General features: G+C 39.9%; 1 protein-coding gene across 1 annotated transcript in view; it reads left to right on the top strand.

Moving 5' to 3' along the window:
• The window catches only part of LOC136100192 (ALK tyrosine kinase receptor-like), a 339,835-nt gene that overhangs the window by 226,242 nt on the left and 87,546 nt on the right, over positions 1 to 26,047 (top strand). Inside the window, exon 6 of the mRNA XM_065835062.2 lies at positions 2,617 to 2,744. Within this exon, the coding sequence (XP_065691134.2) occupies positions 2,617 to 2,744 (128 nt within the window). The remainder of the gene's footprint in view (positions 1 to 2,616; positions 2,745 to 26,047) is intronic.

Below are 26,047 nucleotides of genomic sequence, written 5' to 3'. Positions count from 1 at the left end.
TAGGACAAGGGGTAATGGGTGCAAACTGGAACACGGGAGGTTCCACTTAACTATGAGAAGAAACTTCTTCTTAGTGAGGGTGCCAGACACCAGAACAGGCTGCCCAGGGGGGTTGTGGAGTCTCCTTCTCTGGAGACATTCAAAACCTGCCTGGACGCCTTCCTGTGTGGCCTCATCTGGGTGTTCCTGCTCTGGCGCTGGGATTGGACTGGATGATCTTTCGAGGTCCCTTCCAATCTCTGACATCAGTGAGAGACTGAGAGAGCTGGGTCTGTTCAGCCTGGAGAAGGGAAGGCTGAGAGGAGATCTCATCAGTGTTTATAAATATCTCAAGGGTGGGTGTTGAGAGGATTGGACCAGATTCTTTCTGGTGGTGTCCAGCAATAGAATGAGGGACAACAGGCACAAACTGAAGCAAAGGAGGTTCCATCTGAGTATGAGGTGAAGCTTCTTTACTTTGAGGGTGCCAGAGCACTGGAACAGGCTGCCCAGAGAGGTTGTGGAGTCATCTTTTCTGGAGACATTCAAAACCCACCTGGACACATTCTTGTGTGATCTGCTGCAGGTGAACCTGCTGTAGCAGGTAGGTTGGACTAGATATTCTCCAGAGGTCCCTTCCAAGCCCAACTATTCTGTGATTCTGTGATCCTTTTCCCCCAGGCACTTTCCAGCCACCCTGAGCCTGTAGTACTGCCTGGGGTTGTTGTGACCCAAGTGCAGGACCTGGCACTTGGTCTTGCTGAACCTCATAAGTACAGGGGCTGCAATTTGGGAATGATCCATGGTTGTAGCAGGCATAAGTGATGGTTGGTCGGTGCAAATGTCATGCATATGTTGTTATATTTCCTTTTGGAAGTGTTTCTTCACTTGGTAACACGCACATTTTGTCATATTTCTGGACTAGGAGGTTCTTGTTATGGATACCAGATAAACTGTGGTTTCTTTTGTTCAGAACATCTGTTTCATTTCCGTTGTCCAAGAAAAAATGTCACCTTCTACACAGCCCACGTACTGGCACAAATCCATACGCTCAGAGTGACAGGGGAACTTGATGAGGAAACGTTGTAAGAGCAGTGAAAAATGTATTGCCCCTGACCCGTTATGTCAACCAGAAAGTTAGTCTTCCTCAAAAATGCTTAATATTGGTGTTTGAAAGCAACTTAAGGAAACATACTAAGTTTTTGTTCTCATCTTTTAAAAATGGCAGCTGGAGCTGTAAAGAACATTTCGTAATCAGCTTTATTAGACCCCTGTTGTCTAGTTTGGGTCCAGCTGACCAGTTACAGTTCACTAAAAAGAAATCTTTTTTCACTGGTGCTGCATTTTTTCCTGTAGCAGAAGAGAAATATGAAGCAGTGGATTAGTAGGGACTGAGTGACTTTACAGAATCTCTTGTGTCTGGTCGTGTTTATGGTTAGTGAGTAGGCATGGAATAAACTGGGGTGAAATGAGTGATAGGCTCTGTATCACTGCCGGAGTAATACACACCTCGTGGGAGGCAGACCTTCCCAAATGATGTCAACAGATGGTTTTACTGACAGCCTGTCCCCAAGCATGAAAGGTGAAATGAGCATGTTATCGTACAAGTGTTTCATTCCTTAAAGTTTTCCTTGAAGATCAGAATTTCAGTATAACAGGGAAAAAGCTTACATTTTTACTGTCTGTCATTAGACATGTCTTGCTGAACACAGAACATTTGAAAGTTAAATCAGAGGGGGATGTGTAAGAGCTGAGGGTCTACCCGTAGTTCTTGTGCTGCCCGGTGAGGTGTTTTGGGTGGACCAGCAGACCCAGCTGACCGCAGGTGAGAAGGGGGACATCAGAGTCAGCCAGGCCTTGGTGCCTGCTAGCACCTCAGAGAAGAAATTAAGCTTATACAGAGTTCTTGTTCTCATTTACTCCTAGCAGCAAGCTAAGTTGAAACACTCATGGAGTGGGCATGTTAGGCTCCGGGGCTGCCAATCCAGTCTCTTAGTTCCTTGATTTATTCAGTGGGAGTGTTTGTTTGTTTGTTTGCGAGGTGGTGAGGGAAGGAGTGCAGAGGAGGAGTGTTTTAGTTGTAGTGCTTCATGCACTTGTAGACATTCCAGCCAGCTCCATTAGAAGCAAGGCGTGTTACCTCAACCAGTGACGCGGTGCTGGGAATTACAGCTATTGCTCAGGCCCTGGAGACTGGCTTATTGCCGGAGTGACTAAGAGACACCACGGTGAGAAACAGGAGGAATAGTATTTAGAGGGGGTGTGCACGTATACTGCAGATCTCACAGCTTGCCTTGCAAAGAAAGTTGGGTTTCTTTTAAAAAGCAGGCAGACATCTGTGAGAAATCCAGAAGCACAGAAGTGTGACAGAAGAGAGCAATAAGCTACTATTTAGCTGGGTTTTCCACATCTTAGCTGGGTGGAAATCTTGGCGATTAGAAGCGTGCTTTTGCAAAATCCATTGGAGGGAAAGGCTTTGACCATGGGACACCATGAGGGGTGTGAGGTTTGGGGTAGAAGGCACAGGGTGACAAGCCACTTGTGGAGCTGCTGCTTTGGAGGATTTGGTGCTTGTAAAGTAGCCTTTCTTACCACTCTTCTCCTTTGTTCTTTCCTCTCGCTGTATGATGAGACCAGATGGGTGTTGCTTCAGAGGAGAGTTGGACATCTAGAGAAACCATTTCGAATCTCACTGGAGTATGTTGCCAATGGGAACAAGAGCGTAGCAGCTGTGGATTCCTTTGCGATGAAGAACTGCAGTACAGGTAACATTTTATTGCTTCTAGCTCATAGCGTTTTGGTGCCTTTTTGGAGGGGAGCATGATTTCTGACTGTTACAGAACTCTCACAGAATGAAGGCATCTTGTCAAATCAATCTTTTAAATTAAAAAAAAAAATTCCCTTCCAAGGAAAAATTTTTTTGATGTTACCTTAGAAGTTTTTAACTTCTTAAACGATGCAAGTTGTTTTTAGTATAGTTTGTTGGTGGGTTTTTGTTTTTTTTTTTTCCCTTTGGAAAGAATTTCTAGGAAAATTTCATTTTGGGAAAACCAAAGCAGTATTCATCCTGGCTTGCCAGATGCCTATCATTTCTGCATCAGAAAGCAGAACAGATGAGCAATTCCTAGACAGATAACTTGCAAGCCATCTTTTTGCTGTTTCTAGTAACAAATTTCATGGTTATTTTTTTAAACAACTGTGGAAAACTTGGTTATAATAAAGTATGCCTTTCTTTGGCAATGTTCCAAAGTAGTTATTGCTGAGTAACCCTTAATAGCTCAATGTAGTGTGTGGAATTTTAATGATGGGCAACCTTAATAGGGGTAACTTTTTAAAATACGAGTTCTGTTATCAATTCCAGTGTGTGAATTTAGTGCTTCATGCCAGAGGCAGCTGCATTTTAGTTCTACCGGCTTTATGGATCTTCTGAATCATACTGAAATCTTTAGGTGGCATGTCAGTGAAGAACATTATTACTTATAGCACTTAACACATTACCTTTCGTCCGTTTTATTTATTTGGAGTACTGCTGAGTTGAGCTGCATGTCCTTCTTTCAACCTGTCTAGGACAGGGAAATTGCTGCAGAATATACATTACTTCGGTTATTCACGTTGCTCTCCACAAAGGCCAGTTGTATTAAGGGGTTTGTTGCACTATCTGCACGCAAAGGTGTTCTCTAAGTTCCAGCTAGGAACCACCTGACGTTCTGCCGAAAGCACGAGGCATGTTCAGACAGAATGCTCCTGTTCTGCTGCTGATGCTTGGAGCCTGTCTTGGTATCTCTCTCAGGCTGAAAATAAAGTGTTTCAGCTCCCCAAAACAAAGTGAGCAGGACAGGAGTCACTCAAATCTACAGTGCTTTGGGAAATCAGAGCAACAAATATTACCACAGACGGCGGGAGATACTCAGCTCCCATGAGGGTCCATGGATGCTCCTCTTGGGAGTACTTGAAGGAGAGCTGTAGGTGAAGGGCGGTTGGCTGAGGGAAAGGATAATGTTCTGCCTGTTCTGCTGGGCACCCATTTGCAGATGACAGATGGCAGTTGCTGAAGCTATTAAGATACATTGTGAGAAAAAGAAGGAACAAATCTCCCATTTTGTCTACAGATTTCTGACAGTAGGCTACTCCCCTTCTTTGCTTACAGGACACGGTGTATGAATAATACCAGGAGGGAATAAAACCACTTGTTCTTTTTCTGTTTGTTGAAACTGCCAAGCGTTTTGCACACAGCTGAAGATGCGGTGCTGTGTCCTTTTACTAGAAAAGAAGGTGATGATGAGCAGCCAAAGGTGGCACCTTAGGCTTGGAGGAAATAGGGAAAGCAATAAGAAAAGATTAATCTAAACCTGATTTTTCTGCAACTGTTAGCCTTTGGGCAGCTTAGCTACTTGGGTACCTTGATGTCACTGAAGCACCTAAAACATGAGTGAATTTGGGAAGGAAACATCTGAGAAACAGTAAGAAGCTTCAACCTAACTTTTCTAAGCCTTTTAAAGACCATATACACAACTTAAAGATAAATAAAGGCACGTAGACAATCTTAGGAAATTAGGCTACCATTTCCGTAGGTGAATACAGGTTTGGATCTAAATTAAATGCCAAGATGTGAAGAAGGTAGAAGTTTGAAGTTGGGGTTTGCTTCTGAGCATTGGGATTTCCATTTTTTGGCTTCTTTAATCATGGAAAAGATGAGATTTTTATTGCGTTTGAACTGAAAAAATAATAGCCTCTTTAGGATTGAATGGAAAATTAAGATTTAAAAAAAAAAATTCAGATGCGGATAAAATTCTTGATTCTTTTTTATTCCAAATTTAAAAATTCTAGATTGATATACCATCTAACTAAAAATGGTTGAGTACAAACATAATTCTATCCTTGCATTGTCTTCATTGTACTCTGTATTTCCCTTTCTTCATTTAGCAGTGCCGCAAATTAGAAAATCAAAGGGCTTTGTCACTTGAATATCTTCGCATTTCCAAATTCCCATCATACAATCGATCTTGATTGGGTAAAGATTTATAGAAAAAAGGAAAGCCCTTGCAAATTGAGGGATTTCATTTGGTTTTGATTGGAGTTGGTTGGTTGGTGTGTTTGCTTTGTTGTTGTTTTTTGTTTGTTTGTTTGTTGGATGAGGTGTTATTGTTGGGTTTTTTTGTGTTTGTTCGTTTGTTTGTTTGCTTTTTAATGCTCAGGATTGGCCACAACTCTATTTGCTTCATCTCTTCTCATGTCTGTAGTTCATCATCAACATACTCCATCCCCTGACTTTAATTCTTTAAAGGCTTTTTAGCACTTGATAGGTGCTAAGTGTTTGGGGTTTGTTTGGTTTGATCCGGTTTTGTTGTTGTTTTGGGTTTATTTGTTTGTTTGAGGTGGGGTTTTGTTTGGTTGGTTGGTTTGGGTTTTTGGGTTTTCTTTTGGTGGATTTTGTTGTTGTTGGGGTTTTTTTTGTTGTTTTTCATATAAAGTTTCCTGAACCATATAATTACTTTCAATCAGAAAGCCTCTGCAGTCAATAGAAAGGCTACTTGGACTTCTATAGGTTTTGGATCAGGACATGAAACAGGTAGCATTGCCCATCATCCCACTGCCAATTGACTTTCAGTTGCTGTCTTAAATGTGAAGCAGACTGTGTTTCTGAGTAAAACCTATACTATTGATTGTGTGATTTTGTTTCTTACAACTTACTATTTAAGTAAGTGCAATATCCAAAGCAAAAAAAAAAAAAAAAATTACAAATTGCAGAGAAGTAGTAAATTAATTTAATAACGTCAGTTAAGAATTCGTTCCTTCTACGAATAAAGTAGTTAGTACAGTGGCATTTTATAGTTGATGGTAATTTCTAGTAATAAAAATAGAGTTCATTTCCTAAGTAATGTATTGATTTATTAATGATATTTAATGGGTTTCTTACTGATTTTGTACTGCAGTTGTGAATTAATTAATTTGCTAACTTATTTCCAAAAGTCTTAATTAAAGTACTTAATAGTAAGCACAAGTAAATGACAAGACATTGTTTTACTTAGCAATGTTCGATTTCCCAGTTCTAAGTAACTTTTTAAGTAAGAGGCGTGGACATCAAATGCTTCTAAAACATGTTAAAGGTTTAATGTCGCTCCGAGGCTGTTTAAAACAGCTATTTCAGACACTCAGCCTGTCCAAGAGGAAGCACTTAGCTTTCAAGTTTTCAAGCTCAGTAAGCAACATAAAAAACATATTTATTTTGGAGTGTGTTGTGGATTAAGTTAATGTTTCTGTCCACTCAGCAATATCTTTTTTCAGTACATACTGAAAGTACATAGGAATACACTCATTATCTTCAGAGCTGGTAAGCAGTTAGTTCTGTAATGATGTCATGGTTATAATACTTATGCAAAGTTAAGGTTGTACTAAAAGCAAAATCCTTGATCCAAAGCAGACGACCTCTCAAGATAGGAAAAATTTTGAAGACTTAAAGGTGGTTTTACTGGAGAAAAAAAGGCAGTGGGGGTAGAGTACGCATATGGACTTGCAACATGTATGAAGAAATATGGGTAACTTCCAGATAGAATTTTTCATGATCCCATTTGATAAATAGTCAAGCAAGAGATTTATGAATCAACTACAGGAAGTCAATAAGGGCTTTGTCCAAACAGGATTACTTATGTATCTGAATCACTACTAAAATGATGTTTTTGTGTATTCAGACAAAACCTGAATATGTATCATTCCAGTTTTCCCACATATTCTCGCTTTTGCAGTTTGTCTTATAAATTAATTTACTGACAGGGTGCTGTGGTTAACTGAACTTAATGAAGTACCAGTGAGCCACTTTTCAGAATGAGTTCTGGATGCTTCCTACTGGAAAATTGCCTAGCAAAGTTAACCTCTTCCAAACCAAGAACTGAAATAGTATCAGTGTATCCAGTGGAACTGTAAAACAGCCCAGGCTGGAATCAACCTCAGAAGATCATCTGGTCCAGCCTTTCATGGGGAAGGGAGTTTGGGTGAGATTATCTGCATCCAGACCAGCTGTATCTTCAAAATGTCCCGTGATGGGGACTCCACCATGTCCCCCTGTTCCAGTGAATGTTTGTTCTCACAGTAAAAAATTTAAACACAGGTTTCTAATGGAAGTCCAACATAACACACAGCTAATTGGGATGTTAATAATCAATTAATTATAAATGTTGTATTACTTTTAAGAAAGTTTCACTTGAGTAAAATTGCAATATGTTTACAGAAGATTTGTGAAGTCAATATTTTTTAATTAATTATTTGCTTAGTTGTGGCTATGGGGCAGAGGAGAGAAGACATGTACCTTCGCTGGAACCAACAATGTCATTTGATATGGTCTGGTGATCCACCACTGCTCCAAAATTCAGGAGATGGGTGAAAAGGACAATGAACACAGTTAGGATTGTGCCAGGGTTATAAAACTGAAAAATAGACGTTATTTAAAAAAAAAAAAAGGTAGTCTTAAACTTTAGAAATAGTTGTCTCTATTTGAGGTTTTGGACCAACATATACCGTAATACCTACTTGGCCTATCCAGGTAATTTTTATGTGAAGGAAGCTGGAGAATTTTCTTTGGTATTAATGCCATGGTTAAGGAGCTTACCAAGCCACAGGATAGATCCAGTGCTAATTGAGGTCAATGGGAATTTTATTCAGTATGTTTGGATTAAGTTCTGAGTAGCCTTAATTTAAAAAAAAATAATAATAATTAGGCAGATTGGCTGCATTTTCCTTGGAGTGGCCTATACTATTTATACAGTTCCACCGAGCTGTTTTTCCTGTGAATCTAATTTCACTAAGCAGGCATTTGGAAAAGCTTTACTATTTTAATATTTGCCTCCAAATTCTTTGGCAACCACCTTCCTCCCCATTCACCTCTGTTCTCCCATGAGATATGACTGATTATTCTGACTTCACGTTGTGTGCCAAAACCCATCTCTAACCTGATAGTGTTTTAATGCTGTAAGGATCTTGTGTTGGAGAAAAAACTGCTTTACAGATGAGTGTGGTGGCTGTAGTGAAGCTAAATCGTTTTAAGCTAATTCCAAAGTGAAAATTATTTCACTTGTGAGTTTGTGCTCGTTTAAGTAAAATAAATTTAATGCACTTGTTATGGAGCTTATATACTTCTTCATTTTTCATTTTCATCTTTTAAAAATTAAGTTATAGTAATGCTGGGAATAAAAAATTAAGCAAATTTAGTCTTAATATTGCTTCTAGAAGAGGCACAGTAACTCAATTAGTTTCTTACAGTAGTTTCTTACAGTCATGAATTAGTGATTTAGCATTTCTGTTACTGACTGTGAACACCTACTTCTTGTGGAGCCAAGTTTAGACAGTTATGGTTTTGTTAAATAATTTAATCTATTTAAAACATTAGTGTACTCACCAAAGGAGGGGTGGGAAATGAACCTGGATAACTAAAACATTTGGTTTTCATAGGTCTGTCGTGCCAGTGTGTTGGTCAATGGGACGTAGTACTCTGAGATATTTGGCTTTTTTAAGATATGAGGAGGGATATATAAAGAAGTGTTTTATATGGTATAATAACGCTTGTAAAACTGGTCTTTAAAATGGATGCATTCATACAGAAGGTGGAAAGGCTGAATTTTGCCACAGAAGGATGGAATTTGGGTATTAGACAGTCTTACCAGAGGGGACAGTTTCATCTGCTCTAATTCTGAAAAACACAGGTGACTTGGGATAAGAAACAGAATTGAGAAATACCAGCCTTTAAAATTCAAAGCATTAATAATCAAAAAAGAAGGGCCTGTTCATAAGAGGTACCAGGAGCTGCTTGAGAGACACTGCAAATCCCTCAGTTCCTCTACCAATGTTGGCAGTTGTGGCTCTTAAGTACTTTTTAACACCTTGAAGAATTGGCCAATACATTATCTTTTTAATGCTGTATATGATTTTTATACTGACCTTCTCCCTTAATTGAGGCTTATTTCAACAGGGGAGCCATTGATTCAGTGAAAGAAAATGAACTCTCTAATCTGCTTTCCCCAAATTGAACTTATTTTTATTACTATTAATTGCTGCCACTTAGTTCTTGTGATGTTTTAACTACTTGGATTTATTGAAACAATCATAGGATTCACTATTATCACTTGAGAAATGGGAGGACACTGATGATTTATGGGTGACCCAATGATTTTAAACAAGTATTACTCCAGGTTCAGTGATTTATGCAAGCTCATCTGTTGCACAAGCAGATGATAGTGTCTCTCTCCCTTTCTCCCTCCATAACAAGCCCTTACCCCTGCAACAGAGGGAATGCGGAACCTTGATTTTGCTAAAACAAGGTCAGGGGTAGTTTTGCTCTGAGCTTTGTTTTACATAGATGCAGGAAGTTCACTGTTAACTGTAGGAAGGGCTTTTGATTTAGACAGGACTGATGTTTGAAGATGTTAAGACCTGGCTATGCAACTTGATTCCTGTTTGTGAGGAATTGCAGTGGTCTTTGAGAAGAGGTGAGAGACAGCAGGGAAACTTAGAAAGTAAGAGCAGAAGAGGGAGATGATCAAGCAAAAGGGAGGGAGTCGGACTGTGTGAGCAAAAGAATAAATGAGAGAGGGAGAGGTGAGGAAAGGAGAGAAAGCGATAAACCAGTAACACTGAAAACAAATGACAGGCTATCAGGCAAGAATAATTGGTCTAGAAACTGAAAATGTTTAAAGAATTTGACCAGTTAGAAAGTGATTGGAATAAACACTTACAATCCAATTAATTAAGTAGAGCAATCAAACTTGATCAGATAGCCACTCAGTCAACCAGACTGAATTAACTAGATGGATAATCTGTTGAATCAGCAAAGAAACCAATTGAGATTGAAGGGAATTCAGTGAATTGTGAAAACTGAATTTAATGCAAAAGGATTAGACAATTAACATTTACAATTATCAAATGAAAAGATAAATATCTGGATGTTCAGGTGAGTGCTAGCCCGTTTTTCTGGCATGACTCATGAGAGCCTGAGGGGCACTGGTGAGCAAAATCATTTTTGGAAGATGAAGAACAAAAACAAGGAGAAGATAGGACAAGAAGGAAAGAAGGTTTTCCGTGTGTGCTTCCAGGTTGTGGAAGATGAAATAACGCCAGCAGCAAGAACCTTATTTTTTGAAGGCCTGCATAGGTATCGTACACACCAACACTGGACTCTGAGGTACTGCTGCTCTGTAGCGGTGCAACACATACAAGATTCAGAAAACTTATATTTCCTCCTCTTTCCCACAGTGAGGACTTCTTTTGATTTTGGCTCAGGGTACTTCTATACCTCAGGGCTTATCGTCTGAAGTATTCAGTTTCAGCTTTTCTCTGTCTGAGAGGTCTTATTGCAGATCTGCCCCAGTCTTGCTATAAGACCCTGTCCAGCTCTTCCCTTTTCTTGTCCAAAACCTCCCTTCTTGTCCAAAACCTGCCCCAGGGAGCCCTGCTTGCTTTGGACTGCTCTTCTGTTTTTGTGTGTCTACTGCAGCCAGCTTTCTTAGCAAACCAACCGCTGCACCAAACCACCAACATTCTTTAATAATTCTGCACTGTATCTGTTATTGGAGGGGTATGGCACGTTGGTGCCAGCAGTGGTGGATACAGTGAAGTAGACACTCTGGAATAGAATAATTAAAACCAAAAAGCCTTGACCTTGTAGTTGCAAATCAAATCCATAATACATAAATAGAAATGCCAACTGACTAGACCTGGTACATTGATTTTTCCCTGAAAAATTTAAGAGTCTGTAACAGGGGACCAAAATTTTCTGAAAGGGAGTGCATGCCCTTTCAACAAATGAGACTCCTTTATGCTGTATTTGGAAACTCACAACCTGTAGCCACACATCAGAATCTCGGTCGAGATCATTAAACCAGTGTGTTGCGATTCTTTTGCTTTGAGATAATGAAAAATGTGGGGAAAGAGAGGATCTTTCAAAAGCTGCCAAGTGACTTAGGAGCACAAATTAATGGGAACCATGTTCCTTAGTCCCCCAGGAGTTTTCAAAAGTGCTGTCATTACTGAATTTTCCCGAGGCGTGCCTTCCACCTGTGTGGATGAGAAAGGACAGACACTGCGCAGTGCTTCCATGGAGGCAGTTTTACGGAGTCCCTCCACAAATGAAGCATGCAGGGCTTTTACGAATCGAGCCTTTGAAAGCCTTGCTAGTAAGGCACATTGATCCAGAAGTCACACAGGGATGGCAAGATCTTAAATTACCCGTCTGGTTTTATTACATGAAAGAAAATTTAAGAATACTTTTACCCCTCCTTCTTTAAATGATTGCCAGCTGAGGTGCTGAAGTTTTGTACAAATGAGAGGTTGTAAGCACTTAAATGAGTCGGCTGGGTTCTGGGGCCAGTTCCAGATTGAATTGTGTTGTTCATGGGGTCTGATTGATGGAGTATCAGCATATTTGTAAGCGAAATAAGAGGTTTGGCAATATTCTTCAGAACTATAAGGAGATACAATTTAGTCAACTCTTACAGAGCGATTTATCATGTTCCAAAAATAGTGTCAATGGTGAATTTTTCATTTGATGTGAATGAAGATGTCCAAAGCAACTATTTTGATACCTCGAAACTTTGAGGGTTAAGAGACAATCTGTCTGGTTCTGTGAGATGATGGGTTACGGCACACTGGGATCTGAGCTCTTTCGGTTGATTTGTGTGAGCCACAATCTAGAATAAATGATTTTGAGGAGACTACAGCAGTGAATATTCCATGCTCTTAAGCCTAAACTATGTACCCTGTTTTTAAGATGCCATTTAGGGCTGTAAGCAACAACTGCATAGATTGAGCATCATGTTATACAGCACAAAAAAAAAATGCAAAGGATCGTATTTCGATATTTCTATAATATTATCAGCGTTGCTATTGATTTAGAGAAAGTCACTGTTGACTCTTTAAGCACCTCATGGAATAACAGTGTGTGTACATCAGTTTGTGAACATATGCTGATGAAATCATAACAAAAAGAAAGCTATCGTCACTGTAAGATCAGAAACACTAAGTGTAAAGTTTCGGCAATAGTGTTAACTCATCAGGCGCTTTTATTGTACACATCAGTAACAAAACAGTAGTAAAGTGACTCACCTGTCTAGAAAAATTTCCAAGTCACTTAGACAGCAAATTAACAAAAGTGTTTATTGCATGTGAGGTGTTTCGTAAAGTAAAAGAAGTGAGTAAACTGTGAAGTTACTTGGGTGGAGCTTCTGCTAGCAAAAGCTGTAAAAGCACATTGCGTGTCATCCCATTAATTGCTGGAGCTTTGACTTCTTGAATAAGCTGTCTGTATACAGTTATCAAAACTTTTGAAAAAGGATAAGCCTAACAAGATGTTTGATAGGAACATCACTGATTTGGACTTCAGTTTCTTTGTCATTGCTGGGTTCTTCACAGCCAAAAGAAGAGTTTGGTTTGGAAAACAGAAGAGTTAGGTGTAAGTAATAGCTGTTCTTTCATTGTAGGTCAAGGAGGCTGGAGCCGATGCTTACTGTTTGCAATGGTACATACTACTATACAGTTACACTGATTTTTTAAAAAATGGATTGCAAAATGCATGTTGTACAAAGTATATTTTCTAAAAGTATGACTTTAAACTGATTAAGACAAATGAGAAATGCAGAATAACCTTTTTGATCTTATGTTAGAAAAAATTTCTACTCCAAGAGATGTTTGACCTGCTCAATGACAGAACCCGAGGGAATGTCAGGAAGATGTGCCGGGGAGGTTCAGGCTGGACATTAAGAAAAGGTTCTTCACCCAGAGGGTGCTGGAGCACTGGAACAGGCTCCCCAGGGAGGTGTCACGGCCCCAAACCTGACAGTGTTCAAGAAGAGACTGGACAACACCCTCAGACACATGGTGTGAACTGTGGGGTTGCCACATGCAGGGACAGGAGTTGGACTCGATGACCCTTGTGGGTCCCTTCCAGCTCAGGACATTCTATGATTCTGTGATCTTTGCACAGAGTGGTTTGCAGAGATCTTCCATGCTTACAGTGTTGTCTTCTGTTTTCTTCTAACTTCATCTTTGGAGCACCTCCAACTTCCTCTGCTCCCAAGTGAAATCAGGCAATTTCTCTCAATTGGGCAAGCCTATTTCTCCTCGTAAAACATTCCTGCTCTAATCTCATCACAAAACCTTTAGGACAATTATTACTCCATTATAAGTTTATATTGTAAAGAGTAGTCTTCATCTTAATTGTTGATTTGTAGAATGTGGGCTAATTTGTGACTTCATGTAGCTCCCCTTAAATTATAATAGATGTGTCCACTTGCTGCTTCTTTTGCTAACAGTACCAAACATCAGCAGTGTCTGTAATGCATTACAGTTGTCTTTCTCAAGTATAATAGCAGTCAGAGCATTCTCTGGTTCATATTATTTTTTGACTTTTCAAGTAAACAGTGCATTTCTTTCCTGGACAATTAGGATAATTGCTGAAATGGAACTGAAGTGTCATGACCGGGCAGGATGCCACCAAATGGAAGTCAGTCATGCAAAATTTCCCTTCCTACACTGCAAGCCCACAGTGATACTGTTCTGTAAATACTACAGAGGAGTTTATTACTGTTTCCATTTATTCACGTTGCTGCACCATCTCAGAGCAGTACTCACCGGTGAGTCTGGTCTGTGCTGTGCACTGAGTACAAGCAAAGGACAAAGAAATGAGATTGTGAATTCCTTAGCATGCATATTACAAAGGCAAGCGACAACAGATTAATAAAGATGACCAAAGCCCTTTGGCTGGGCCGCAGTGAGTGAGCATTAGATTAGCTGACACCTGGGATGGAATTATTTGGGTGGAAATGGAAACAATTTTAAACAGCCTTTTCATCCATCTTAGAAATGAGAGACAAGTAGTGAGTGAACAGAGGCAGGCCAGTTGTGGTGGCAACAATAACCAGCAGTTTACTGGTGGATCTCTAACAATTTTAAGTCAAGGGATTTGACTGATGCAACAGGAAAGAGTAGACTTGCCGTCAGCTTTGAGATTTTACTTAATGCCGGGCTCTGCCTAAGCTGGGACTGTGTTGGTATAATTGAGTGCTGTCACTGGGGAGTTTTCTTTAGAATATTACACTCAGTCCAAAAGTTACTGGGGCAGAGAGCTTGGTCATGACAGAGCTTCCCTGTTTGCCTGAGGAATCTTGCTGTACTTGTGTGGGTTTTACTAAGTGCCAAGTGCCCATAAAGAGTGCGTAGGAAAGGCATTAGATGAAACGAAGACAGTTTCTTTTCCAGTTTATAAAGCCGAGCAATGGATTATTTCTTTGACTTAATAGTGTATAGGAGAACTCATTTTAACACTTCTACATTCTGCTGATGCTGTCTGCTCTTTTTAGCATTTGAACTAAGGTCAGAAAATATTTTCACTGGATAGGAAACAAAAAAGGGCTCTCCTAAACTCCAACTTGCAAAGCTAATTCCCAAGCAGTTCAGTGCAATTCTCAGCCTAGACCTCAACTGAACTGTCAGGAAATAAAATCTGTATAATAAACCAGTCATCTAATTCACGACGTCACGGGATTCAATCTCCCTAGGCAAGATTTAGTTCAGACATTCAGATGCTTTGTTGTGTGAAGTTAGACAAGGTGATATTCATCTTTTGTGACTTCAGCGATCTGAAAGTTAGGCATCATGTCAAAGCCAGTCTCCAGGGTCCCTCTGTAGTCAACAGAGAGAAAACGAGGCACTTCAGAGAGCAATTCATTCCACCTTTAACATCATAGCATCATCAGAGTGTCAGGAAGGGGACAATGCTTTGCTTGAAGAATTGTAGCCTGGAATTTCTAACAGAACTATCCTTTTAAAACCGATGGGTACTTCAGTACCTGTAATCTATAAAGTCTGCCCACCAATTCCTCACTTGTGAATTAATAGTGTCAGGCAAGGAATCTTTAACAAACAGATTCTCTATTGAATGTCCTCAGTGCTCACTGGTTAGCTTGCTAAATAAATCATTTTATAGTAATTATTTTGCAGGAGTTTATTCAGAGTCTGTTAGGATAAACCCTGAGAAAAATTAAATGGCTGCTGAGTGCAAGATTAATAGTGCTATCCAGGAATATTTTACAATACCAGCATTACCAAAGCAAGCTTCATTTGTGCAGTTTTGACAGGATGCTTCCAGTCAGACCTAGAAGCCTCTCTGCACTAAAAGCAAAGGCACCAGCTGTTCTGGGAAACCTGTATAAGCCGGAAATGTTTATCCTCTCTAGATACTTTATGAATGGGGATAGAGAAGGAAAGTAAATTTCTAAAAACAAACAAACAAAAACCCCAGTCCTTTCACACAGAAGAACATTAATCAAGAACAAAGTGCTTGTTGGTAGCAGGGCTATAGCCAAGAGCCTTCTAATGGAGCCCTGTAGATCGTATTGCTTTTCTGCATCCTCACAAAATCACTTACATGGAAAAGCTTTGATTTTTTTTGTTGACCACATTCCTTTTATGGGAGACCTCAATGAAGGCTTTTTGAAAAATCTACTTAAATTGAGTTGCTTTTGGACACTGGATCACATTATGCTTTCCACAGAGTGGTAATAGAAGAGCCACCTAGTCTTTTCAGTTACTTCCTTACCAGTAGGTGCAATTCCCTCTCTTGCATTATCTTGTTTATTTTTATTACCCTTGTGAATGACTCTGTCACTTCTGCTTAAGCAGAAGCAGTAACTCAATCCCTTAATAAAGCCTTAAACAACATTGCTGCTAAATGAGGTTAAGATCTATATTACATACAGCATTTGCCTTGAACCTTAATCTGTCCTCCTTCTGCAAGGATATCTGGTTACATTCAGGAATTAGTCATTCCAAATCCAGTTTCTGGAGATCATTGAGTTCCAGCCTAAATTTCAACTGACTGGACTTCTTAGGCATGATATACCATGAAGAGTCATGTCAGGGAATTTCTATTCCATTACGTTAGTGTAATCAATGTTTCTTCTTTATTGAGAAAATGTAAAACAAAATGTTGCTTTCTGAACAGAAAATTGTACCGAGTTTTCTTTTAGTTATACGTGCATTGTGTTTTAATAATTTTTAACAGTATTCTGAAAAAAAAAAAGCTGTACATAAACACACCCTTTTATGTCCATCTTTGATTTAAAGAAAGTTCCCTCTTGTGCAGTTTCAAATTGAGACAGAATTTCTTCTGAACTTGAGCTTGCTTGCATTCTACATGGTTTAGAAGCAGACTTGAGCTGAATCTCTCAAATAAAGACCAAGCTGTATTTACAAGTTTTCCCAAAGCTGCAAAGGTGATGAGAGTTATCAGTCCGATGTCCCACAGTATGCACTCTTTAAAAAGGGGAAGGGACATACTCCCTCTTCCATAATTTTGTTTGCATGGAATAATAAGAATATTATCACGTATTGGAATTTTCTCACATATTAGAATGATAGATTTTAAAAGTGACTAGAACACAGCCACTGAGTTGCTCCTCTACCTTGTAGCACCACTGTATTGTAGCTTTTCTCCTCTTGCCTTTGGGCAGGTCACAAGAGTCTGGAAGATGTTTTAATGCAGCCCAGAGAGCAGCTGCCATTTGAAAATGAGGCAAGTTAACATAAAATCCCCGAGTAGGTACGAGCTGTTGTTCTGGTCTCACCTGTCTGACTTTGCCTGCCATAAATCAGGGAGCACTCACATGTGCTGCTTCATCAGCAGATCCAGAGGGAAAGCAGCCCTGAGCAGATGGAGGCAATAACCTCTCCTGCCAGTGCAGCTGGAGGAGGATGTCCACCTGCAGCCAAAGGCACTCACCTGTACCACAGCCACAAATAACTCAAATAACTCCAGGATCTTGTTACTGTCCAGTTTAATTCATTAGTGCTGACAGCTGTGAGCTGGAGTGTTGTTGCTAAGGCTTAGAGCCTTGCATGGCCTGGGATTTGTGCAGGGCAATACCTTCACCTTGTGAATTTGTGACTGCATAGCTGAAAGTACTGGGAGTCTGTTGACTCATGGAGGGTAACATCCATATAAAATCTTAAGAGAGGAACTCTGCCTTGTTTGCAGTAGTTGGGCTAAACACTTCTAACTAATCTCAGGCCCCTTCTGTGGCATTTCTTGCTGCAGTTTCTTCAAGCAGCAAATCTATATTGTATTGAACATCAGCAAAACTCACAGCTGGGCAGTTCTCGAAAGCACCTTTTTAGAGAAATAAATCACGTTTCTAAAGCACCTCTCCACCCTCAAATGCTTGTCCACTAAAAAGAAGCTTGGGTCTGGACTTGGTGCTGGTGGGTTTCTTTTGCTATTTTCCAGTACAATGAAAAGCAATTTCCACTTGAATTTTGGAAATCTGAGCAGTTATAATAGTATAAAGTACGCTAGTGACAAAGTCTGGAAGTAATTTTGGTCGGCAATTGGAAGTCTCTGTTCATAATCTCATCCTAAAACTGTAACAGATACTCAGTGCTTCACCTACAGAAAAATTAATGACTTGCACAGCATCAAAAATTGTTTGACACCACATATACATTGCTGAGTGAAGTTAGTGATTTATAACATTGCATGTGAGATGCTAATATCTAATTTACTGCATTAATCAGTGAATGCCAAATCAGTTTGCAGATTGCATGCGGATCAGTTTAATCTGTCACTTTAATTGTCAGTGAAATTTTTAATGTCGAGTTTACATTACCTGTTTTCCATACTGCATCTGCAATAGCAGCGTAGTACCTCCATAGCGCTCACGTGAAACTGTGCAGGCTCCATGGTTGCTTTTCACTACTCTCCAAATCTGAGGTTCTATCAGTTTAATCTGTGTTTTGCTAATATTTGCACGTTTTAATACATGCCAAAAATGGAGAGAATGTTGTCAGTTCTGTCGGTGCTAACATGGTAAAAAGTTGTGTCTTTGGTGCACTGGCTGAGTGGGTACACTTCAGGGGACAGGACCAAGCTGCAATGACCCGGGGCTTCCTCAGACAAGATGCTGCATTAGCATGTGGTAATGACTCACGGGACTCTGTCATCTTCCATGCTTCTCATTAGCAGTTGGTGATATACTCAGAATAGCCTTTCACTTGAGAGCCTCCATGTGTCACACAAGGGTAAGCAGCATCTCCATTTTTATCCTACATTTGTTAAAAATGCAACTTAGAAGGGAAAAAACTACATTTTAATACCTTTTCCCTGGACTTCAGTTTTTTGTTGGTTTTTTTTTTTTTTATATATATATATATATTAATTTTTTTATTTGAAACAGTGTTAAAAGGCATAAAATAAGGATGAAAAATCTGAAATGAAACAAATTTTGATAACAAATATCCTGCAGCTAACCAATATTTTATTCCAGGTCAAATAAAATCTTTTGCAGTAATGCTGAGCAAATGTTTTTTTCTTCTACAGGGGACATTTTCATTTTAGATAGTTCTTAAAAATGAGATTTTTTTTTTTTCTGTGCACACAAATATATGTAATTTACATAGTGCTAGTTCTGAACAATAATGGAGCCCCATATCTGTCTTTCTGTCATGGGCAGCAAGATGGAACCTTGAAGAAGTGAAGAGACTTATCCAAGAGCCAGTTCGGAAATCCTGATCATCTGATTCCATATTTGATAGGTGGCATTTCTGAAGGTGATTGATTTGCTCGCAACTCAAGGCCCCTGCACACACAAATGGAGTGCTGATTTGACATACCTCAAAACATGGTGCTGGGCTGCTGTGTTTTGTCTGCTTTTCACTCAGTCCTTGCTTATTTAATTTTTTCTTCCTTTTGTTGGGTAGAGGATGCCAGGGTTTTTATTTCCAAGAACACCCTGAATGAGCTTGTAACTTAGTTATGGTCCATCTGGAAGAAGCCTAGTGACTGCTGAGATACCTTTTACTTCTACTTTTTGCTAGCAGAGATGAACAAAGTTATCCAGACATCCGCCCAGCAGGGTTGTCACTGAACCAAACAGGAGAGCGAGGTAAAATAGACATAGGATGGATTAGTTCTCACAACGTGGAAAAACTTTGAACTGTTACTGTCTGTGTTGAAACTGCTTCATACACAAGGGGGCGATAATTTGGATTTGCTACCCTGTATTCGGCAGGTCTTAGTTTGCTTAGGTATCCTACTGTTGTGCTGAAAACCTTTCAGAAAACACAGCGGTTGTAGCCCATGAACCTGACTGCCATGGACATAGAGGCCTCTGAGCTTTTTATGTTACTGCCTGTCGAACAGTGGATCATTGATTTTATCCATATGAGATGCTAGGGCAAGGCACTTTTATCATCTTTGTGATACCTCGTCGACAGACTCTTTAAAATTAAATTGCTCACTGAAAAGCAGCGGTCATTGCCTGTAGGGTAGGAAGGAAGGACACGATCAAAGTAGCTTTGAGAGCCTTTGCTGGAAGTGCTGCTGTGTGAGAGTCCTGCTGCTGTTTGTCAAGAAATCCTGGAAAAGGGAGCAAGGCATTTTTCCTGGTTCAAGTACAAATTCCAGGGCAGTTGATTTTGTTGATAGGATTTCACCAGACTTTCTGAATGTAGATTCCCCATGCACTGTGGGTTACACTCCAGGCTGTGAGGTAGTCAGTGATGTGAGTAGTTGGCCGGTGACATTCATTATAGCTGGTGAACTGCGTCCACATCCCATTAACTTAAAGCCCCAGGAGGGCTGGAAGTCAGGTATTTTAACTGTTCTCTTTGTAAAAATATATAGCGGGTATCTAACACCTTTGCACTTGGTATAACTTAACTGTACCATGGAGAGGAACATGGGCAGCTTAAGATGAATGGAAGTACAAACAGCAACCCATGGATCACAGTAAAAAGCAGGAAGACTTTGTGTTCCCTAAGATGGCTGACTTTCCCAAGATGGCTGCTGCTTACCTAGAAGGCCTGATGAAATGCGTACTCATTATTTGGTCTTTTAAATTGATGCTTCAAGACCAAGGGTAGACACATCTAAATATAAAATACCTTTTAGGTCTCCCCTAATCTGTTTTATGGCCAAAAGAAAGTTTAGTGTTTCTTTTTTATTATTCAGTGTGTTTATGCAGTTTGTGCTGTCAAGTGAGTCCTGTCCAGTACACCTTGTTAAGTGTAACCCTCTCCTAAACTGCTGAGGTTTTTTTCCAACATTTCCTTTCAAGCTGCACCACAGTCCAGTAGATCTTTGGTGGAAACTATACAGAATTTCATTATTTCCTGAAACTGATTTATTTTTCTGTCCTCTTCATGTCTTATATGTCTAATTATTTTTTGACTGCAAGTCAGTCAGACTGCATGGCTGAGTTGGGTTCTGTGTTGGGTTCATGTCATTTCCAGGTGCTCTGCTTGTCCTTCTGGACCTTCCCATAATTATTTATGGCCAGTGTACTACCTCTGTTTGCCCTCAGACCAGACTAACCCTATTTCCTTTGCAATAGGGCTAGCAGACCCTGTTTTATATTCTCTTTTTATTACTTGTTTTGTACCCAAATGTTTATGTTTTCTAGGTCTCGATGAAGAATGAGCGATAAGCTGTGTGTCCTCATCTCTATTTTGTATAATGAATCATTTTGCAGTTATAAAGGATTTAGTTATAAAGGATTTGTCTGCCAGGAAGAGGTACATTTGCATTGTAGAGATAGATTTATCTGGAATCAACAAGGTGTTATGCTTTCCTGAAAGCTACCTAGCTGGGAGAAGCATTTTACATAGTAACAGCATCAGAAAATTTGTGAGATTTTAATACTGTTGCTGATGATAGCTAAGAGATTAATTAATGGCCAACTGAATCAGTTAGCAAAATGGAGGGGAAAGGGCTTGGAAGAACCTTGAAGGGGAGCTTGCACACAACAGAAAGCCTATTGGCAAAGTGGGTAGAAAGGAATATTTTGGGTTGACATACATTTTATGGTGCTGAATTTAAACATGAGAGCAGTAAAAGAAATAGTTGTCAGTTCTGAGTAATTGTGTAAAATTTTCTGAGTTTGATTGCACAGTCTTAAAATCTAGAGTCATAAAGAGAGAAAAGACATGTTCTGTCTCCTTGATCTGCCTTTACACACAGTAACTGTTTTATTAAGATTCTATCACAGTGTTAAAATGAATACAAGAGCCATTTTAATATTATTTAACATTTGTCTAGCTATTCTACTGTGGCTAGCAACCCACAGGCATCTCATCCTCACGGCACGGTAATTCTGAGTAATGATACTGGTCAACTCTTATTGCAATTCTTTCTGTGCCTCAGTAGATGTTTGGGAAAGAGATCTTGCATGGAAAGCATTAACCAAAGTGTCCTTTAACATACCACAAGACAGTAGAGAGATTGCCTTAAAACTGGGTGGTCATCTTGTAATTGTAATGTCATCCTTTCTGGTGTTTTTTCCCTAATATCTTCAGTACATACCTTGGCTTACACAGAGCTGATTGCTTTGTTCTTCGCTGACATCTGTTTTTTTTCTGTAAGCGTTCCCTGTTTGTAAGTCTTCCCATGTTCAAAGATTAGCAGAAATCCTCCAGCAGAAACACAAACTCCAGGCAGGAGTCCTTCTCCAGGCTTTTTTTGATGCTGAGAGCCATTGACCTTCAGCAGTTACACTCCTGGGATAATTTCATTCAAGTGCAGCAAGGCCTTGAAGCACAGCCTGACACATGAGAGCAAAGAAGGGCTGCTTCTCCATCCCCCCGGACTGGCTTCAGAGCACTGAGACATAGGCAATTGTCAGTGCATTCAGCTGGAAGAGTCACCAGTGAGTCACAGCATCCACCAACAGACGGATGTTAGGGATGTGTGGAGCTGGGGTAGCACTGCAGCATTTCCTCTGGCTTCCCTGGGGCTGAAAGCTGGGTAGCCTCCGTCCCTTCCAGTGGCAAGCCGGTGATGTGTCACCAATACTATTGCTCTCCCTCACAAGCGCTCATGTGCAATTTCATTTTGCTTATGCTTTCAGTTTTTGAGGTATTATTGCTGAGTTTTTCCACAAAGTGGAGTATTGCAAAGGTTGGCACAATGGAGAGGGGCACGACATGAAACTTTCTTCCCCAGCAAGCTCCTGCTTCTGCCTGGAACAGCTACTGCTCTTTCACTCAGGGGCCAGCACAGGAAAGCATTTGGCTGTGATGTGAGGATGCATCACTGCACCCTGCTGAAAGGGACCGCGTCAGCTCGTGATGGTGCTGATTCGTGATATTCCACCCACCTCCCCCAGCAACTGATCTGCAGTAAGGCCATCAACCTTAATTCAATACTACTGACAGCTGAAGGAGAGATACTGCTTTAGACAGTTATAGAAGCAGAATTGCATTTTAGAAATGAAAAATAAGATTCCTATCTAAAATGACGTTTGAATACAATTAAGTGTCTTACCTCTGTTTGTGGTTTTCTTGACAGGGCATACAAATATACCTCTGTTGACTGTTTTGGCAGTGCTAAAAGTAAATGACTGAGAGATTACTGAGATGCAACTATTGCAAGGTTTAGAAAAGGTTATATGTGACCTACACGGAATCAGCTCTTGATGCGGTCTTCTCCAATCTCTCCTTTCCGTGGCTGTTTTCTTGCATCTGGGCAACTTCAGTCCAACTGGTAGAGGTAGAGCAGGAGTCGAAGAGTTACCCTGGTTTGGGCAATTTATTGTCTCATTTAAGTAACTGAAATTGGTTGATGTGTGCTTCAGTTTCCTCATCTTTACAATATTATTGATTTTTTTTTGTGATGCTTTTAGGAACCAATAATCGAAAAAAATCCACTATGCAGTGTTGGTTGTGCTTGGGACTGGGGGGCCTGAACAGGCAAAGATAAAACTTACTTTAATAATTGAAAATGGATTTAAACCAAACCCTTCTCAGAAGCAAAATGTGGAAAATTACGTGTGTTTCCTATCTAATCAGCTCTTATAGTTTACCCAAGAGGCACACATGAAGTTTGGAAGCACTATTTTCACGTCCTTTCTCCAGCAGCCTTGTTTTATTTCATATTCAGCTCCATGTCTGACGATGAGAGTGGCCCTGTGTTAAATCTGCTCCTGTTGTCTATAAATAAGCTTAGCGATCTTAACCACCTCATGATTGTGTCAGCGCCCGCCGCATGTGGCAAGTGCCATTCATCTTCCAGCACCGGCAATCAGTCCGGCCGGCGTTTCCCGGGGGTGAGCTTGCTGCCTGAAAAGGAACGGGTTCCCAGCCTATTCAGACCTGGAGAGGCCTGATGGGAATGGCAGAGCTAATAATAGAAGTTGAACCTTTTTATTTTCCCTCTCCAAGGTTTGTATGTTGAAAAATTCACTGAAAAATCACAGAAAAGGCTTTTTGGCCTTTATTTTTTTATTTTGAACCAGTTCCTTACTGTTATAAATACAGTAATCACTGCTTTTAGGAGAGATATGAAAGCTGGGGGTAGGGTTTTGTTGTTGGTGGTGATGGTTTGTTGGGGTTTTTTTCATCTCACAAATATGCAACAGTACTTGAGAGAAAAGGGAATCAAATAGCAAACGCGGTCTGATATCGAAACAAGGGCAACAAAAAACAACCAAAATAAATGAAATTTGGGTTTTTAACAAAATTACTCTATCTCATTGTATAGTTTGAAGGCAGGATGTTCATATTTAGGGATAAGAACCATAAAGATCTGCTGTGTGAGATGAAATTTTTAAAAAAGCCCAATTACTATACATGCACGGTGTTTCATAGGTATTTGGGAATAAGTATTTTCCATCTCTTTTGGTCCTTTACAATTTTGAAGATACTGCAGAATGTATAATTACCACTGCATGCTGAAAAATCAGACTCCTTTGTAAAATTCGCTGCTTCTGTTTACTTGCTTACTATTAGTTTTTGGATGTGCTGTTGGAGATGCTTATTCATTGGTTAGCAAATCACGGGAAAAAATACATATGTTACCTTGAGTCCTAATGAAAACAAAAAAGTAGCTAAATTTTGTGCAAGCTTAATAGGGAAAAACATTATCATCTCATTTGTTGCACTCAACAATTATTTGCTGTCTCAGGAGCTATGAAGATAAATATTAGATCCTAAGTCAACTTCTCTAATTGAAAAATGCAGAAGTGTGAAATATAGCTGAATTTCTTATTCCACATTCTGATTTCATTATAGTTTTAAGGAAGCTAGTTGTTGCTGTTAGTTCAGGAAGGCTACATCACACCAACATTAACGTTGGGAAGTCATTCAGTCAAAAGGCAGGAAAATGAACTAGACCTGGTCAAAGGCATTTCCAAGAGAACGTGGCGGGCCTGGCTGCTCTGAATGCTGCACGGCTCTGTGGAAAGTTCATGCTGCCGAAACGTGGCAGTGAACACGTGCCGGCTCCTTGGGTGTGCTGTGGAGCTTGCTTTGGTGTAAGCAATCATACAGGCATTAGACAAGGCTGAAGGAGCAGATGTTTTAAAATTTGTATACTAAGCATAATATCCCTACTTTGAAACAGCAGCAGTAGAGAGGGAAAACAGTTAGAACTGAGCTGGCTGAATTATTGACATGTGTGAGTTCCAAATCAGTAAGTTTCCACCTCAGTTTCCTGATCAGTATTTTATCTTTGTCTGAATTTACATTTTTAAATTTTTTGGGTTTATGATGATGTTTAGTTATGTGTTGAAACCTCTTAAGTCAGTATTTCCAACCCAGAATTGTTTTGAAACTTTTGTTCTGTGAGAAATTTGGGCATTTATATTTTATGTTTAGATACATTTTGAAATGTTGACATTTTCCATGAAATGAAAAATCTGTCTCTGTGTGGCTCTAATGAGCAAGATTTCTCTCCTTGAAGTGGTTCACTGTGGGAAGGCTGCGCCCTCAGTGTGCAGGGCAGGGGCTGCTCCCTCAATGGGAAGTTATTTACTGTCCTGCCTTCATCAGCTCTGTGGCCCTGTTCATTTTATACTGTAAATTATTCAAACTGCACTCTGAAGATAGAGTAAATAATTTCCTGACAGGTTTTCTTCATAGCTCTGTTATCGTAACATCTTAGTTCCTTACAAATGTTAATTAAATGAACATCACAGAGCTCTTGTGATGAGTTTATTCCCATCTTATGTATAGGAAGTGAAATAAGAAAATTAAAGCCAATGTTTGTAACTGGAAAAATGGGTAAGCTTCAGGCATATACAAACATGTGCTGCTTTTTCTGCCTGTGTGAGGCAGCCTAATAAAAAGAGATGGCCTCCTCCTACAAATGTGGCTTCACTTGCATCCTTAGGCAATGACAGCAACAGTAACGAAGCTGCTACAGAGATTAAAGCCAGAAATTATGAAGTGTTGACTAATTTTGGCTGCCTGGTGTGAGAAACCTGGAGCCCAGTCTTTTTTCAAAGCATTTTTTGAGGACATTGTGTTTTCCAAGTATCTCTCTCACTGGTCTCATTTGCAGCTGTGACCACTTGGCTTCTTTGCAGATCTGAATACAGGTGTCCTGGGGTGGGTGCCTGGAACACGAGAGCAGCGGAGCTTGCTGTGAAAGTTTTGATTTATATCATCTGCCCTGTATCCTATTAGAGTTCAATGGCCATTTGCCAAGGATGGCTTCTGTTCCCTTAAACACGAACTCATCTTTCTCTTCTTCCACTTTCTTAACTCCTTTATTTCACACCTTCCAACTTCTCTAATGGTAAAAGCAGGAGTATTAATGACTTGTATCAATAGAAATTTTTTTTTTTTTTCTAGAATATGGCTTTCGTCAGCGCCAAGTGAGCCATCAGCCTTCCAATGTCTGCACTGCTATAAGGCTGGAGGGTTGGAGATGCAGAGTGAGGAAATGATGTGCCTGTCAGAAATGGCGAGTCATAAAAAATCCATAATCAGAAACTCCCCAGAATTCTCACTATCCCTTTTAGCTAGACACCAGCTTTCCTTTGTTTCACACAACCTTTAAATCCCCCAAGGACTCTATTTTTAAATATCTCTGAGTTGAGGCCTTGAACTCAAACCAAAGAAGGAGCAGATGAAATTGAGAAGTTAATGAGAAATACTTGTGACAGACAAGCATTGTCAGTGAGGTTGCACAATCCCTGGGTTTTGGTGGCATTTAGTGGATGAATGTTAGGCTGCAGCACTAGCCCATTAGAAAGTATTTTAAAGAGGTGTAGTTAAGTAGTAGGAAAGTTTCTCTTTTTTGAGAGGTAGCACGTAT

The sequence above is a fragment of the Patagioenas fasciata genome, chromosome 3 (genome assembly GCF_037038585.1).
Source record: "Patagioenas fasciata isolate bPatFas1 chromosome 3, bPatFas1.hap1, whole genome shotgun sequence".
Taxonomy (NCBI): Eukaryota; Metazoa; Chordata; class Aves; order Columbiformes; family Columbidae; genus Patagioenas; species Patagioenas fasciata.
Note: the sequence above shows the minus strand (reverse complement) of the source record. Positions and strands in the feature narration are given on the sequence as shown.